The sequence below is a fragment of the Vigna unguiculata genome, chromosome 7, assembly GCF_037176805.1.
Source record: "Vigna unguiculata cultivar grain cowpea cultivar isolate G323 ecotype 2 chromosome 7, ASM3717680v1, whole genome shotgun sequence".
NCBI lineage: Eukaryota > Viridiplantae > Streptophyta > Magnoliopsida > Fabales > Fabaceae > Vigna > Vigna unguiculata.
This window is the reverse complement of record NC_140798.1, coordinates 34,719,388-34,737,710: the sequence shown is the minus strand read 5'-3', so window position 1 is coordinate 34,737,710 and position 18,323 is coordinate 34,719,388. Positions and strand designations below refer to the sequence as shown.

Below are 18,323 nucleotides of genomic sequence, written 5' to 3'. Positions count from 1 at the left end.
AAGTATATGGTTAAATAATTTAATTTATTATTATTTTGTTGTTGAAAGTAGGAATCGACAATAATTGCATTTTAGTAAATCCATAGGTTATTAAAATTATAGTTTGAAATTAAATAAAAGAATAATTGAGTGAAAAAAAATTGTTTGATAAAAAAGCATTAATAGATTTGCCAATAAAACAATTCAATAACTAATTATTTGTTTTACCTACACGTCTATTAGTATTTTTTAATTATTAAAAAAAATTAATATTAAAAAATTCCTACCATTTCTTTTTAATAATTAAACACTTGTTAATTTTTAACAATTAATTTCAAAATAAACCATTACTTTATTTTGGTTGACCACACATCTATTAATAATTTTTAGTAACATTTCTTAAAAGAAAAAGTACAAGTAAAATAAATTTTGCTTTTCTGAATGCTATCAACTCAATTTATTTCAATAAATAATTTAACTCTTAAATCGATTCAAATTAATACTTTTCATAAGACAAAAAATTTCACTCAATGATTCTTTTATTTAATTTTAAACTATATTTTTAATAACATATAAATTCACTACAATATACTAATTATCAATTCTTACTTTTTAAACTTTGAACAACAAAATAATAATAAACTTAAATTATTTAGCCATATACTTATATATTTTCAGTTTTTTTTATCTCAATAAATTACAAACAATTTATAAAAGTATCAGCAAATTGCATTACAATTATACATTTTTTTATTTCTTAAATAATTAATTTTTTTAATCCCATATTTCTTAATTCAAAACAAAAAAAAAACATTTCAACAATTTAATTTTACAAAATCTAACCATATATAAAGTATAAGCAAAATGACTAATTTCACTCTATTTAACGTTCCCATTCTTAAATTATTTACAAATTATATTGTTTTCATTGTTTTTATTAATTAAAGTTGCTTTTTTATATATTTGAAAACCAATATTTGATTTTTCCGGTGATGACCGGAGTAATTTAATTAGGTAGGTCAGCGAAAGAAGCTTATTATGAAATTTAATCTCTCTCTCACTCTCTCTCTATCTTGCCATAACCTAATCGAAATAATCCCTCTGGCCTCTTCCTAATGTTTCCCTCACCAAGTTGAAACCAATGTATGTAAGTATCCGAAGGCAACACCCTAAAAGCACACCCTTTTCCTAGCAAAACGACTGCGCTTCGGTCGTCGTCTCCACCGAGGCATGTTATTCGCTCACTATCTCTACTCTTCGGATATCACTCACCATCTTTTTACTTGCATCCAATAGAGACGTTGACTTCGTGCTTGTTCTGGAAGTGGAACAAATGGACCAAGCACTTCTTGACGACATAATCAATCGCCTTCTCGAAGTTCGCGGCCGACCGGGGAAGCAGGTGCAGCTGTCGGAGTCCGAGATCCGACAGCTCTGTGCCGCTTCCAGAGAGATTTTCTTGCAACAACCTAATTTATTGGAGCTCGAAGCACCGATTAAGATTTGCGGTAATTTCTTTCCTCTTCTCTTCCAACTTGCTCTTGTCCTTTGTTCCTTTTTTAACCCCTACATCACCCTCCCGAAACCGCGCCGTGCATAGGAATACCTGTACTACAACACGGCATCTGGCATGGTCAACTGCGAGGGTTTATTTTATTTTTGCGCTTCTGTTATGATCCGAGTGGTTCGAGTCTGTTTTAATTCCTTGCATCTTATTTTGTGTCTAGGGTTTAAGAAGTTAGTTTAGTTTACTTTTCTGCTGTGTTTGGTTGCAAATTCGTTGCATGCGTCATTATGTTTTTTTGTTGCGTTGGGCTAGGTTATTGGGAATTGTTGTATTATAGAGGGGATTAGTGGTGAAATGTATGGAAGAAAAATTTGGTCAATGTTTTTTTGGTGTGGCCGAGGTGTTGATGATGTATCTATTAAGGTTGTGTGATTAGTCCAATGTTAGTACTGATAAACTGTTAAGCGACATTTGTTGTTAGCTTATGTATAGTGGAAAAAGAAATGGATGTAGCTTCATATACCATATTAGCTAAAGTTCCCGAGGCAAACAGTTGCCGACTTTTGACCCGGGGTGAAATCCATTGATCATTGCACTTAAGTCTTCCTTGACCAAATGCAGTTGTTGTCTTGTGTTCTCATTCCTGTTAAAAGTTGAGGTATTGGTGGCTTATCTTCTTTTCATTTTTTTTTTCTGTTTAAATGAAAATGATCAAATAATTTAATCCCTTTTTTTACGTTCCTCTATTAAGTCTTGTTGGATCAAGATCTGTGTGTCATCTCTAACATAGTTCTTTGCTCAGTCTGTTACTATGGGATAATGGTTGGAGGTTGATGCTACTAGTAGGGTGTATTGTGCAGGAAAATAAACCCAAGCCTTAAAATCAGCTTTCATTTCCCCAAACAGCTTACGACCTTAAAAGAGTTGTGCGGTTTTGTTTTAACATAATATTGGAAACAAAGGCAGATCAGCTATGCTAATAAAAAGAACTATATTTTTTAACCTACGAAACTGTTTTACACTGAAATGTCGTGCTGAGAAAGAGCAATGCTACTGTGATAGGGAAACATGTGTTATTGAGTGCATAAGTTTCACATTGAGTAGTATGGTATGTTTGATAGAGTATTTAAGTGTTTTATTTTCTTCCCTTATTTGCTAGTATTTGGGGGTGAGTTCTCTAAGTGCTTATCATTTGGTATCAAACTATGGTTGTTGCTGTCTTGGAAATGGCTACCTATGGAGGGTTTTGACCAACAAGGGAGTTGAGTTATGTGTCACCGAGTGTAGTGTTATAGAGTGAAAGTTATGCTAGAGACTTGGGTATTACGAGGTGCCTAAGCCCATATCTTAATTGATTTCTGAGGTTAGACCTGTTATGTTGTACATAGAAAGCTACAAATTTGAGATCCATTTCTTGACTAACAAGGTCACCTTCCACCTTTAAGATCAATACTTGCATTTTCTTGTTGCCATTCAAATGCCCTGATCAAACTTTTCATCACACCTAAAACACAGCCTATTTTTCTCCTTTATTGCATTTTAGCATTGGATGTTCTTTTAAATCCTCTGCTCTTGAAAGGGCTTGTGGTTTTTAGGCTACTGGAATCACTTCCCGGGCATGTGTTCTTACTTCTTATTGTATGCTGCCTCTTGCTTTCTACCTCCTAACGCATCATTCTTGTTTGTGAAGCATCGATATGTGGATAAGACCTGTGTATTTGTGTCTAGTATATATCTGATACAGATACGTTTGGACATTTAAAATACATATCGTGAAGTGTCAGTCAGCAGTTAAAAATGATAAGAAAAAGTGCTTCAGAAAAGTGCTGTGGAGCTAACACGATTGCTTATTATGTGAGCTAATTATAATTCTGTTTTATAAATTTGTATTGTCCTTTGAGTAAGACTTAGATTCTACACTACCCGATTTTCCTAAACTAGCCTTAGAACATTCAACTAATATATATATATATATATATATATATATATATATATATATATATATAATATTTAATAATAATATTATTTTATTTTGTGAACTATATATATGCATATATTTTTAAAGATGAGATGAATCACCATATCGGATGTGTCGGATCTAATACTCTTATTGTATTTGTGCATCATAGATTCTTGCACATGAGTTGAGTAGCTCTAACTATAACCCCTTCTCTTATTACTCCAAGGAACCCCTTGACCGAGAAGCAATTTTCTCTAATTCTTTGTGCATATCCCTCATCTATTTGGGTAAATCCTTCAGTGGATGCAACTTCAATTTAGCCCATATGAAATCATTCAGTTCATTCAAGTTAATCTCTATAAGATACTTGGGGTCTACTCCCTGGAGTGGCCCTTCACACAGTTCAAATGGCTCCCTTTAATGCTCCACTGAACTGGCTTGCTTGAGGCTTACCAAGAACTCATGCGTTCTGGGTCGTGGATGGTTGAAATTGCTCAGTGAGTGTTGTACGAAAATCCTTCCATTTGGGTTCTAGAGTACAAAACTCATGGCATCGGTACTATGCCAACACCTTACAATCCACTGTGACCATAGCGGCTTGAAGTTTTTCTGTATCAGATACCTCTATACCAAAATATTTCTCAATGTTGCTGTTCAACCATAATCGTCTTCACCTAAAAATATGAGAATCTCAAGCTTGCTCTATTTATCCTTCTATGAATCAAACCCTCAAATTGACCTTCATCGCTGGTGTTACTCCTACCAGTGCTGTGAACGTGATGACCTCTTCTCTTCAATTTTTGCTTGAGGCTTTGTAGCATTTCCTCTAAATTGCGTATGACTTGTTGCCCTTTCCTCCTGAAGAACACACCTCATTTCTTGTTTGTTTTCCTCATGAGCCTTCACAAAATTCTCATACCTACACTCCAAAAATTCCAGTCTTGCCTCCATCCTTTGAGTGTGAACCATGAAATGCTCCTGGGATTGATAGCTCAGATACCCATTGATAGAATTGATTATATCTATTCAAATATTGTTTTAAAGATAGCCAATTTCTTGATGATCTTCAGGGAAATGTTCCCAAACAGAGATGAAAAACAAAGAGATAAAAACACAAAAAGAAAGAGTATGAGATCACTTGGAGTTCAAGAGCCTAGCCTCTCCCAACTACTTACCCACTGATTAAATGTCCCCGCCTTTCATTTTATTATCCTAATCATTAGTTGCATGGAGTCTAACACCCAGAATTGGATTTTTAAGTTATTTATTACATGTCTAACACACAGAGTTAGTTATATCATATGGGAATGAAGCTTTTTAAGCAATGGCGTGGATAGAAGATGATGTGTTTCTAATTACAATAACATAATTTATCTCCGCTGCTATATAATTCTTTTACAGATCCCTAAGGTCCCGGTTCAGTCATATAGGTTTAATCAAGTTTATTGTTGTATCTGAGAGTTGAAGTGTTAAGCAAAATTGAATTTCTAAACCGAGTTTCTGGATCGGGTTGTTCAGATTTTGATATATAAGGAAAGTTTTCTATGATTTGTATAGTGTTGTTTGCCCCAACTTTTGTTTTATTTTTCTTCTCTTTTAAATAAAATGGGTCAAACAGAAATTTTATGAAAAAGAGATCTTAAAAAATAGCTCTTTTAGGAGATAAATAAGTTTTTGGTGCTTCCAAAAATTTCCTGTTTAAACTTGGTACATTTGTAGTGTTTTTGGTATTCACCCTATAGTAAATATGTTAATTTGGTTCTGAAATCATCTAGTAGTTTTTTAGGGTTAAATAAGTTTTGGGTGCTTCTAAAATTTTCCGTATTGAAATTGGTAGTTCCAAAAATTCCTCAGTTTTTTTGATATTCTACATTTAATAAATATGACAATTTGATTCTAGCACTAACTCTACTACTTTTGAGTTAATAGTGTTGGCATGTAATAATCTTAGTAAGATATTTATTGGCATGTGACATTGTCAAATTAGCATGTCAACATTATTAATTCAAAATTAAGAGTGACTATCAAGACCAAGGTTATCAAACTCGCGGGTTGACTCGTACACTCATACGAGCCTGCGAGTCATGACAGAGTTCACGGGTTAACTTGCATATAAACTCGTTTTTTTTCAAACTCATAGTGAACTCGAAGTAAACTCGTCGACTCGTACTAGACTCACGAGTTCGAGAGCGAGTCACCGAGTTCGAAGAACGAGACGAAATGACACAAAAACATGTTGGCTTTTAAGCCCAAACCAAAACCCCAATGACCCAAATTGAAAATCCAAGCAAAAACAGAGATCGAATCCCAACTCAAAAACCCTAATCAAATAAGAAGAGAAGATCGAAGTTGAAAATGTTGACCTATTTCGACATTTCAGCCCTGGTCATCCATGTTGCAGCTTCGATCGCATGGCAACTCTGATCGCCTTGTGTGGCAGCTCTGTCGGGTCGCTGGTTCAGTGGCGTCGTTGTTCCCTTCTTCTATCTTCCCTCTTTCGAAGTAATTGACATACGTATTCCCGTTTGGGTTTTTTTACTTTTACTAATCATTACATATATAATATATTATATATCTTTCTTTGTTTTTTATTTCATTTTTTTTTTCTCTGGCTTTTGTTGTTGTTCTGTTACATATATATAATATATATGTAGTTTTGTTTTTTTATTTAATTTATTTTTGGTTTTCTAAAAAAGTAAATTATTTGATTTTTAATTGATTGAGACTGGTTTATAATGTCTGGAAGTGGGACGGGCACTACTTCAAATTCTTGTGATCCTAATGAAGAAGATGATGATATTGGAGATGATATAAGTAGAGGATTGGGGCCAGAAAGTAGAAGTTATTTATGTTTTTTGATTCGTATTAACTTATGTGTTTGCTGTAATTTGAACTTATATAACAATCATGTGTGTTGAACTAAGTTATTTTACAATTATTGAACTATTGTTTACTATTTGCATTAATTGTGGTGATTAAATTCTGAATTGGTATGGTACTATATACAATTTTTCATATGAAGTAGGGGTGTAGTAGACTCTTACGAGTCTACAAGTCAAGTCTACGAGTCGAGTCTACGAAGCTCTCACGAGTCTACGTAGACTCTTGAGTCTGATAACCTTGATCAAGACCAAATTTACATAGTATTGAATGTTGGATTTTCTTTTTGTTGGTACCAATTTTACTGAGTCAATTTGGGGGTACCAAAAAACTCGTTTAACCTTTTTTTTTAATTAAGAGAACTTCGGAAAAATAAGCTTTTAAAGTAGTTGATTTTAGGAATTTTTGACTTCTACATCTCCATTAGTGAAACTTTTTTTTTACACATAATTTATTTCTCCTGTACTAGAGATCTTAATTTGTTACATCAAAAACATCTATATGTATCATTTATGCTTAGCCAGTTAAACCAGGGCTGTTAAATTCGAAGTATAAAACAATATTAGATATCCGATCTCAAATAGAGCTTCAGCTCAAGTTCTTTATGTTTGTAGTTTGTAAAGGACCACATGAAGCAAGAACATCTATTTGATGAGTACCATTTACTAACATGTTCCTAGACATGAATAATAGGGTAAATTCAAACAGAAAAAGCTATTTTGTTTGTAGCCGTGAAACTTCCCTTTAAAGTGGTATAGATATCCAGTATCCATGTATAACCAATTAATGTGGCCTTAGTGATTGAGGACTTTGTATTCAATTATTTGTGGACTCTAATAACAATTCTGCTTGGAGCAGTTATTTGAAACAAAAAAATTTTAATAAAGATATCCAGTATTCATGTAAAATAAGTTACTTAGCATTGGTGAAAGAAGAATTGATATCCACGAGTCCAAATAATAATTCTGCTTGAAGTATTATTTGAAATGACAAAATTTAGCCAATGTCAAATATGGCTTGGCAATATCAAATGTTCCCTTTTGAGCTTGACATTGTCTGGTATACAAATCTGCAAAGATCTTGGTTTCGGAAGACATGATCTATTTATTGCTGTCCTTTAGTATTGTAATTGCCACGTAGTACTTTATTATGGTTTACAGAAAAAATAAAGGTGTGATGATTTCTTATTACCCTTTTTTTTATCTCTCAGGTGATGTACACGGTCAATATTCTGATCTTTTAAGGCTTTTTGAGTATGGTGGATTACCTCCTGAGGCTAACTACTTATTTTTGGGGGATTATGTGGATCGAGGGAAGCAGAGTTTGGAAACAATATGCCTTCTCCTAGCTTATAAAATAAAATATCCTGAGAACTTTTTTCTTTTGAGGGGTAACCATGAATGTGCATCTATTAACCGTATATATGGATTTTATGACGAGTGTAAAAGAAGGTTCAATGTAAGGTTATGGAAGACATTTACCGAATGCTTCAATTGCCTCCCTGTGGCAGCACTCATTGATGAAAAGATATTGTGCATGCATGGGGGCCTTTCTCCTGATTTACATAATTTGGATCAAATTAGAAATCTACTACGGCCCACTGATGTGCCTGATACAGGTTTGCTTTGTGATCTCCTCTGGTCAGATCCTAGCAAAGAGGTTCAAGGTTGGGGAATGAATGACAGGGGAGTTTCATATACATTTGGTGCTGATAAAGTCTCGGAGTTTCTTCAGAAACATGATTTGGATCTTATTTGTCGTGCTCATCAGGTTAAACTTCTGCCTTTAGTGTTCAATGTGTTATAGCAAGTCTTCAAAAGGGTTGAGTTTGTATCTCCATTTTAAGTTTTTAACTAAAAGTACTATTAGATTTTTCCAACAATATTTATCTATCTATCAGGAGGATTATTACACTTGCTTTACTTCATACAAACTTGGAACTACTATTTTCCACATAAATTCTTACACAGGTTATTCATTGAGGCCAAACTTCTCCCTTTCACATGCCATTTATTATCTTGAGGCTTCATTTTTACATTTCTGCATTTAGATTGAAGGATAGTATCCATCAAGCAGACGTGCTACTAAATTTAAATTGGATTGATGTCTTGAGTTTTGACCAGGTGGTTGAGGATGGGTATGAGTTCTTTGCTAACCGACAGCTTGTAACAATATTTTCGGCTCCTAATTATTGTGGGGAGTTTGACAATGCTGGTGCTATGATGAGTGTTGATGAGACACTAATGTGCTCTTTCCAAATATTGAAGCCAGCTGATAAAAAAGCAAAGCTCAACAGTACTACCACTACTAAGCCAGGAAACTCCCCAGCAGGTGTAAAGGTATGATGATATTTTAATATCTACTGATGCAATACGTAAACGAAATCAAGTGGTATATATTTTATGGCATGTGTAGGGAATATATGTGGATATTTGTTATTAATTTATCTCAGACTTGGTATGTGAATCTTTTGCAGAGATTCACAAATAAGATTATCGTATTAAATGCCAAAATCTGCTTTACTTCTTGTTTTGTCTTCTATTCTTGAAATAGCTGTTTGTCATGATTACAAAGAATTTGTAGGGAAGGTGTATTTTTTGTTGGAGCAGATCTTCGCTGTGTTCTTTTTTCTAATAAATATTGTCCTGGTGTACACTTTTGGTAGTTTTCTGGGATTACATAGTTTTAAACCATTCAGGTGAAATATATGATTGTTGAAAACTTGTAATGATCTGATTTTATATTGTGACAATCATCCTAGGAAATATTTGGGAGATTGAATTTACTAACAGTGGACATAGAATGCAGCTTTTCAATTAAAACATCACAAGTGTCAATTTTTTTGTAGTGTTTTGTTCACATTCGATGCATGCTACCAATATTTTCTAAATTTCTCTTCTTGTTGTTGCCTTTCAGTCTTTCATGGGTACAAGAATATGAAGTTAATTTTGGTGAAATTGCTGCCGCAACTGGTCAGCTTGAACTTGAAGACGTATTAGTTGCAAGGAAAGAAAATAGTTCCATTTGGTATCCTATGATAATTTGGAAATGTAAAAACAAAGGGAAACACATCATGAAACTATGTAGACCGTTGTTTTTCTCTGGTACAAATTTGCATTTTGAGGTGGACAGCCATAATTTCCTCCTTGTTTCTTTTGTACACTAATATCCTCTATATGTGGTTGAGTTGTAAGGTTCTCAAGAATTGGTGATACATCTAAATGTGTTCTGAAAACTAATTAAAAGTGTTTACAGTTGGTGTATGAATGACGTTGAAACAGCTAAAAATGGTCTCGTTAATTTTTGGGGTAGCCATTTTCACTTCGGTGTGGAAATCCTGTTTGTGCTGAATCTGTCGAGTTTTTTCTTGATGAATACGTGTATGAAACAGTGAAACCATGTTCAACACACTTGAATTACTATACGGGACCCATTGGTTTTGTTACAGTGTATTGCTATAGCAACACAATTTGATAGGAAAATCAAGTGAATTTTAACGTTGTTTGTTTAGCATGTGCAGGTATTTTATGATAATCCTGGCTAAAAGATTGCACGTTAAGTGAATAATCCCATTGGAAATGGCATCTAGTGTAATAAATAAGACTTTTTTTTAATTTTTTTACGTTTTCTACGTCGTAAGAAATAAAATTAATCCGTATTTATTTTCCTAACAATATATAAATGAGAAAAAACATAGAAGAAAATGTGACCAAGGAATTCAGTCCTGATGATAAATTAAACTATTAACGATATATGTTTAATGAAGTAGGAGGGTTTCTTTGTGCTTTTATATTCTGAACCTTGATTAGTTAATAAGATCTTGAAGGAATTACGTACCACTTTCGATTATCAATATAGAGAAATTCTGAAGCTCTTAAAGGTTGTGCTGTCGAAAATTTAAAAAAAAAAAAAAGGAATTTCCGAATGTATTAATTTCTTAAAATTTTAAATTCTGCTTCAAAACATAACTTTTGAAAAAAAATGCAAAGAAAATATAGATCAATAAACGTGAGAGGTGTAAATAACAAGTCTTTTATTGTAGACAGAGACAAAACTGGCCCAATGAACTTGAACCCAATACAAAATTGTGCTTATGGACCAATAAAGTTCATCGTTTGCTAAGGTTGATTTGATTTTTTTTTAATAAAGATATAACAAGGTTAATTCAATAAAGTATATTGGGAAAAAATCGTAAATAATTATACATCTTATTTATTTCTGTTGGAAGATAAGAGTAGCTGTTTGTTTTCAGAAAGAGATAGTATACAAAATGCAAAAGAAAAAAAGAAAACAGTTGTGCTTTTCAAAGAAAAATGAAAATAATATGTAAAAATGTGAAAAATAGCTTTATAACACATTAAATATGATTATATGAAAATAATTAAAACAATCAATTAATTATATTAAAACATTTTAAGTTTTTTCTCGTTTATCTTCATTCTTTTTAATGTAAATCATTGTTCTTCCGATTTTCACCTATTTTTCTTCTTTTTATTTTACAAACTTCGTATAATATCTTATTTTCTAAGCACATATGATCAATCTAAACTATTACTAAATATGTATACTTTTATTTATATAAAATATACTACGCAATTTGAGGAGATGAAGTGCTTAAAAGAATGCTTTTAACACATATAAGAGTGCACTAATCTAATTTAAACATCATATATTACCTACATATACACATATATTGCATCTCACATCATATATTAACAAGATACGGTTATATCTCACCTCTAATTATAAGCTTTTTACTTTTATTCGTTTGAAATTTATCTTTAAAAGTAAGATTCTAATATTAGACAATAAGTTTTCATAATCTATTTCAAATCAAGCAAAAATACAGCCATTACCTCTGAATATATTGTAACATTAAAAAAAGAAAAACGGGTAGGAAAACATTACATATAAGAATTTTCTTTTGGTTAGAAACACGTTTGCCTTTGGTTAGGAAAAACACATTATATGTAAGGAATATTTAAAAAATAATAAATTGAAATTAGTTGCTTTTATTTTTATATTTTAGTCCAGAAAAAAAACAATCAAATTGCAACCCATCAAACAGATTTCGCATTAATTATCGACAACAAGTCGAAGAGTTTAAAAGAGTAACAATTAGTATCCTAAAGTTATGTTTTGTTCTCACTCAATCAATTTATTCATTTATCTTTTTAATAGTTAAAAATAGAATTAAATATGTATTTAATCTCTTAATTTGTAATGAAATTTGAAATTAGTCATTTTTTGAAATTTTAGCCTCATTTAATATTTTAAACTTTAGAAATGTATCGATTAGTCATTTTAACCAAAATTTATTAAGTGTATTTGATGTCTGAAACGTGTTTTATGATATCATTTAAGTTGTTTACACTGTTTGACACATATTCCCTTCGATGTTAGCCGCATAAAGCGTCAAATAAACTTAACCACCAAATTTGAGATTAAATTCATGCATTTATAAAGTTTGAAGATTAAATTAGATCAAAATTTTAACAAATGTTTAATTTCAATTTTCACCAAAAAATTAAGGAACAAAAATATATTTAACTTCTAAAGATATTATTTATAATATTTATAATTAACTTTTTGTTAGTATATAAGTTTTAACACTTCACACACACGCACGTGAACCTAGGTTTGAATTTGTGATGAAAAGAAGCACTGACATTCATAATTAATGCACGGTTCAAGGATTTGGAATCTACTATATATCTAAGAAATTCTTAGTATAGGTAATTTACTGAGATAGACATCGTAATTAATTGACACCTGTCTCAAATTGAGGGTAATTTCGTCTTTTGGGTTTTATTTTTTTTCAGCTGAAAGCATTAAATGGTGATTGACGTTTGCTGACAGGCGGAGCTTTCTTCTTCAAGCCATTGCAGTTGATCGAGGTATTTGATTTTTTTTCTTCTTCCATTATCTTTCTTCCTCTCCGTCTTTTGCTTTCCTTCTTCTTCTTCAAGTCCATTGCTTCTTCTTTCTTCTACTTCATACCAACACCGTAAGTGTTTTAAATATTCTTTTGGTTGTTTATTTTTTTTGGCTGATTGTTGTTATTGAATGTTAACAGAAGTTTTGGGTGGAAGATATTTTTTTTAATGCTTTTTTTGGGTTGATTGTTGTTGTTGCATGTTGACAGAAGTTTTGGTTGGTGTAGGTAAGTTTTTCTTCTATTTATTTTTTTTGTTGGTCTTTTTTTTTTGTGGTTGTTGTTGTTGTTGAAGGTTTACAGAAGTTTTTGTTGTTCTTCATCCTTTTTTCTTTTTTTTTTCTTCTTCTTTGTGGATCCTTCTTCTTTCTTTTTCTTCATACTCTGTTATTTTTTCTTTACTTTGTGTTCTGTTATTTTTTTTTACTTTGTGGTGACTGTTCTTTATGAAAGTTTTGATTTTTTTGCAGATTGAAGTGCTTTGACGTCAAAGAAAATAAGACTCATGGATAAGGATCTAAGGCCCTTTGCAAATCAATTGTCGAGGAAGCTTCTAGCCACGACTGAAATTTTATATTTTGTGGTGCTTTTGTGGAATGAACTTGCGAACAGTCCCTCCTTTCTCTCCTGCTCATATTTTTGAAACCCCAAATTTATATATTTTTCCTTTGGCTTTTTTCTGTTAAGGTTTTGTTCTCCTTAATCAACTGATTGTTTTGTTTCCATTTCCTATTACCGTATTTTCGTGGATCTATCAAATGGGTTTGTGGTTTGTTTTTATTTTTGTATATTTGTTTATTATATTGATGGTTGGTTTGTTTGTTGCTTTTGTTATTAAGGTTTTGTTTTCTTTCATGAGATGATTGTTGTTAAGGTTTGTTTTAGCTTTTGCAGTTAAGGTTTGCTTTGGCTTTTTTTGTTAAGGTTTTGTTTTCTATCTTGATGTTTCTATTTGTTGTGTATCTTGAATATGTTTTATAATCCAAAAAAGCCTTTCCATGTGAATGTTTATCTAATGTTTTTCCTTTCTTTGTCCTTATGAAACCTTAGGGAGCATAATCCTTGATCTGCGTGTTTGGAGTTGCTGAAGGTTTACTGTAAGTTTGCCTTCTCCATATTTTTCCTTCATGGTTTTAGATTGAAATCACTCTAAATTCATATATATTCTTAATATGTATGAATGCAATGATAGATATACTCTAAAAAGATCCCAAAAATTCTTTATTTACAGGCAAGCAGGCAAGAATAGGAGATCCCTCCATGAAAAAATTGTTTTTTCCCGCACGAAGGTACAAAATATAAATGTGTCACTTATGTTTAAGGAAATTAACTAAATTTAATGGCAGCAGGAACTACAGCTATTGAATAGAAATGCAAACTAGAGAGACAATTCTCTAAACTAAAAATGATTAGTAAATATGTTTGTAAATTATTGTTGTATTTTACCATCTTACTTATATGATATCAATCTTAAACTTCGAATCTTACATTTTTATTAGGCAATTGATGAGGAGCAAAATGAAGTTATCTCTCTGTGTGTCTAATGATTTGGCTTCAAGAAAAGGTTATCTTGAAGAAAATTTAAAACTTGCTAATGATTTGAAAGTAAGTATAATTTAATGATCATATCAGTATTTTATTATTCTCTTTTCATTTTTTTTATTGTTTTGTTGCTACTTTTATAGCTATTTTTTATTTGGTAGACATGGTTATTAACATCAATTAATGACTTTCTTTTTTTATTTGAATTCATTTTAGAATGGACCCAAACTTAATTTTTGTCCCATATAGGGACTTGCTGTTATAACTTCATATGATGATTGCAGGTATAAATGACTATTAATATTAATGACTGAGATGATACACATTCATCATTGTGGTTGTAATTGTTTTGTTGCTGCTCTTGATAATATTGTAACCTTTCTTTCCAAATAAAACCAAGTGTTACAGTTGGAAGTTGTTGCATTCCATTTTGTTCATATTTTCGTACTCTCAAACTTTATTCTCTTGATTTAGAAATCCTTTGTGCTATAATGGTCATGATATCTTTAATCTATATCTGGAATTGTGATTATGATGGATTATGAAATTTATTTGTAGGACGGGGTTGGTGGAGAACAATCAATACAATATCTGACAAAATTGGAAACGATTTCTTTGTCAGGATTTCTTAATTAGTTTCTAACATTTTCATAAGGTGTTATTTTATTTGACTTGACCGATATTGCAGCAGTCATGTAAATGGATTATCAACATGTATTATGAATATTGGTGCTCACATGACGTCATTTATATTCATTGAGATAAATGAAACTTATTTTATATTGTATTCTTTTAGTTATTCATTGAGATGAATGAAATTTATTTCATTGATTAATAGTTAGAGGCTTTTTATTTTGTATTCTATTAGATATTTCCTATAAACTTTTACTTCCCTCCTCTTCCACAATTAATGAATTTAGTAACTATAAAAAATTTGTAGTTTGGATAACAACTAGGTTGAATTGAAACTGTGTATGTATATTATACATTTTTTATGTGAAATTGTTCCTTTATTCGACTATCTGGTATGTTAGAATAGGAAATTCCCTTAAGTGCCCCCTGTTATCAAATGCCAAACACAACTCCTTTTTTCATCTCTTTTCATGTTAGTATCTATTTGAGTATATACTACTATACTATATGTATTCATCACTCAAATGCTTTGTGTTAACTATTAAATTTTTTCTTTCATCTTTTTATGTACTGATAGGTGCACATGTATTGACGGGGTTATATTTAAATACAGAAGATTTTATGGTCTTATGTTCTATCTATTCTGAGGTGATGATGATGGATGAGCAAATTTACATTTACTGGTAGAACATCCAATCATGCATTGAGCGTGATGTACTATAAGAGATATTTGACACTGCTAGGTGGCCACAAAAGCAAAGGCTTTTTATCTTCATCTTCTATGGCTGTTTCATGTTTCATAATTTTTCTACCATATATTATGTACATATATGCTTTATGGATGCTGTGGAAATGAAATGACCTTTGCTCTCAAAGGTTTTGTTAGACTATAAATTTACACTGATAGAGCAGTTTGTGTTAATGATTCTAGCCAATTTTACTTCCTTGGATTTACCCATCCAAGAGACATTAGATTGTGGTGATTTTTTTACATAGAAGAATTGAATACGTTTCCAATCATTAACGCATACTTCACTTATGTTGGTTTGCATCTTTGTCTAGAAAAACTTGAAATAAAAATTTTGAAAAAAGCAGATCAAGTTGTTTTTCATGTTTTCATATTAAAAATAAGTAATGCTTTATATTTTTATTTCCAATGTCTATAACCAAAATATAAACACAATATGGAAAAACAAAAAAATTGTATTCAAGTATATCAAAATACAAAATGCATTAATATGACATTTGAATATGTAATTTGATTAGGTTTCATGGGCTATCATTGCACGTCTTGGACTTTTGAATGTCTTTTGTTTTTTTGAACTTTGATGCAGGTCTTTCATATTTTCTTCTTATACTATAATACTGGTATTAAACATTGCTTAGTAATATAGAGGGCAATATTTTTATATGACCTTTGCACTTTTTTTTTAGTAGAACTCTATTACAATGTACTGTTTTTTATGAGACTTTAGTACTACGGTAACTGTTGAAAACGGTGAAAATAGAAACATTAAAGAGCAAAATGTATAAATTTCTAAATATCGCGCTTCAGTTTGCTAAAGAAATGTACCCCTTAGTAATTTGCATTTTCTCATAAATTGTGCGTACCAATGTACCAGTTGTCTAACATGTTTACTAAGTTCAGATCAATTTTTCCAATTGAATAACCATTTTAAATCGACTATTAAGAATTGCTTGGCACCATACAAGGTAATAGATTTTTTTTCAATATAACCATTTAAAAAATATATACTTAAAATTGGAAAAGGCATTTATTATGAATTTTAATCATGATATAATTATATATTAAAAATATTTATTTACAAAAATATGAATTACATAAATATTAATATTTATTTCCTATATTATTAATATTCAATACTACCTAATACACGTCAAAAAATTGTAATTTAGTCTACTACAAATACAATAAGGTAATAGTAGATTCTTTTTAAATATTATTTTAAGTCGTTTGTATCTATTTATGTTCATATTATCACATTTTAAGCTCAATTTCAATTTTGATGTTGTATTTATGATATACGATATCCATAATACATAATATTAATATTGGTGATATTAATAATAATAGTAACATTACCCTTAGTATTGATATTAGCATTGGTGTTATTTATTATTATTATTATTATTATTATTATTCAAAATAAAGTATCTTTAACTGTCATATTTTTATAGAATTAAAACATTTATTTTGGGATCAATAATTATATCATTTGTTTCTAAATTTATTTTATTAATTGATTAATCATGTCATTAACTATTTTTAATTTTCTAATTGTGAAACGTTTGTTTTTTATTCTATATGTTTTGAAATCTTTTAAATTTAAATATTTACAATTATTAATTATATGATTAATTTTTAAAGATTTTTTATTAATTAGTTAATTTTATTAATTATTTTAAATTCCTTTAATTATGACCGGAGTTTTCTATTAGTAGTTGGTAATACTATTATATAACTATTACTTTTTTTTTATTATTTGAATCAATAAAATATTTGAATTGAAATTATTCATTCATTTATGACTTAAACAATTTGAAGTAATATTTATTAAAAATATTTATTACATTTTATTACTTTCAATCACAAAGTCAATTTCAATTTACTTACATTTTAGTTTAACATCGACCTATGAATAGACACTTTATTTTAATATAATCTATAATAATATTGTATTATTACACATCACTATTCAATCACTATGTTAAATCCATAATTTAGGATAAAAAAAAATTATATATGCAATAATAATTAGTTATTATAATGTCAATGTATACGTTAATAATAATATCTCTATTTATTTCTATTTAAAAAAAATTATTTTAACCTCAAATTCAAATTATTATAACTTTTTTAATATGGATTACATTTCATAATATGTTGCATTTTATTCACATATACATGTCACTTTTGTTTAAATATTTGAAGTTTAATTCATTTTTTTTTATTTCATATGGTCAATACATTTTCGATATTTTTTGTCTATGTTTTAAGTTGTTTATGAATTTGGATTCTATGTTGAATTTTTTTGGTATTATTTTTTTACTGTGTCTCCATAATACATTAATTGTCACTAATTTTGACGTTTTAAAATATATTAAAAAGATATTATATATATATATATATATATATATATATATATATATATATATATATATATATATATATATATATATATATATATATATACACACGTTACTTTTATTTAAAATATTTTACGTTTTTATTTAAAAACTTTAACATCAACATGTTAGATTTATTTTGAAAGAGATCCTTTAGCAAAATATGCCTTCCTTCTTATTAACAATTATCAATACATAGAAATTTCATTTTAATATAATATATAACTTAAAAATTTTATTGTAAATTTTAATTATATAACAATATTGTTTTTTACGCACACTAACCAATTGTTGTGTCAATTTTATAATTTAAAACAAAACAAAAAATCATATCCAAATGTTATTTTTTAATCTTATGTGTATTATTATTATTGGTATTATTAATTCTATTTTTAATAATGTATTATTTTAACATAATAAAATCAATATTTAAAAAAATATTTAATTTAATTTAATTTATTATATAAAAATACTCATAATTTATTATTTATCTTTTATTATTATTATTATTAGTGAAAACACATGCGCGACTTATGTTAGCATTTTATAACTTTTATAGAAATTTGAGTTAAAGATCAATAAAGAATATATAAATAATTTTTAAAATAATTGTTAAATGTAAAATTAGAAAAAAAAATTATATACACAAAAGAAACTGTTAAAATAACTGTTAAAGACGTAAGAGAATTTTAGAATAACTGTTAAAAGTAAACTATTTATAAAATAATTAATATTTAAAA

At 29.5% G+C, this 18,323-nt stretch overlaps 1 protein-coding gene and 1 long non-coding RNA gene across 4 annotated transcripts; both read left to right on the top strand.

The window, feature by feature from the left end:
* The first annotated feature begins 1,050 nt into the window (after positions 1–1,050).
* On the top strand, positions 1,051–9,614 carry LOC114190960 (serine/threonine-protein phosphatase PP1-like). Its single transcript, XM_028080056.2, has 4 exons — positions 1,051–1,487; positions 7,537–8,096; positions 8,450–8,665; positions 9,243–9,614. The coding sequence occupies exons 1-4, from the start codon at positions 1,313–1,315 to the stop codon at positions 9,264–9,266; spliced, it is 975 nt and encodes a 324-aa protein (XP_027935857.1). The 5' UTR covers positions 1,051–1,312; the 3' UTR covers positions 9,267–9,614.
* Positions 9,615–12,138: 2,524 nt separating this feature from the next.
* On the top strand, positions 12,139–15,456 carry LOC114186348 (uncharacterized). 3 transcript variants are annotated; one of them, XR_014996687.1, is made up of 5 exons: positions 12,139–12,223; positions 12,732–13,358; positions 13,493–13,550; positions 13,761–13,866; positions 15,014–15,456. It is a non-coding gene; the product is annotated as an uncharacterized LOC114186348 (long non-coding RNA). The 3 variants fall into 3 exon arrangements; XR_014996688.1 differs by having other exon boundaries at positions 12,220–12,333; XR_014996689.1 differs by lacking the exon at positions 12,139–12,223 and adding an exon at positions 12,367–12,489.
* The last annotated feature ends 2,867 nt before the right edge of the window (positions 15,457–18,323 follow it).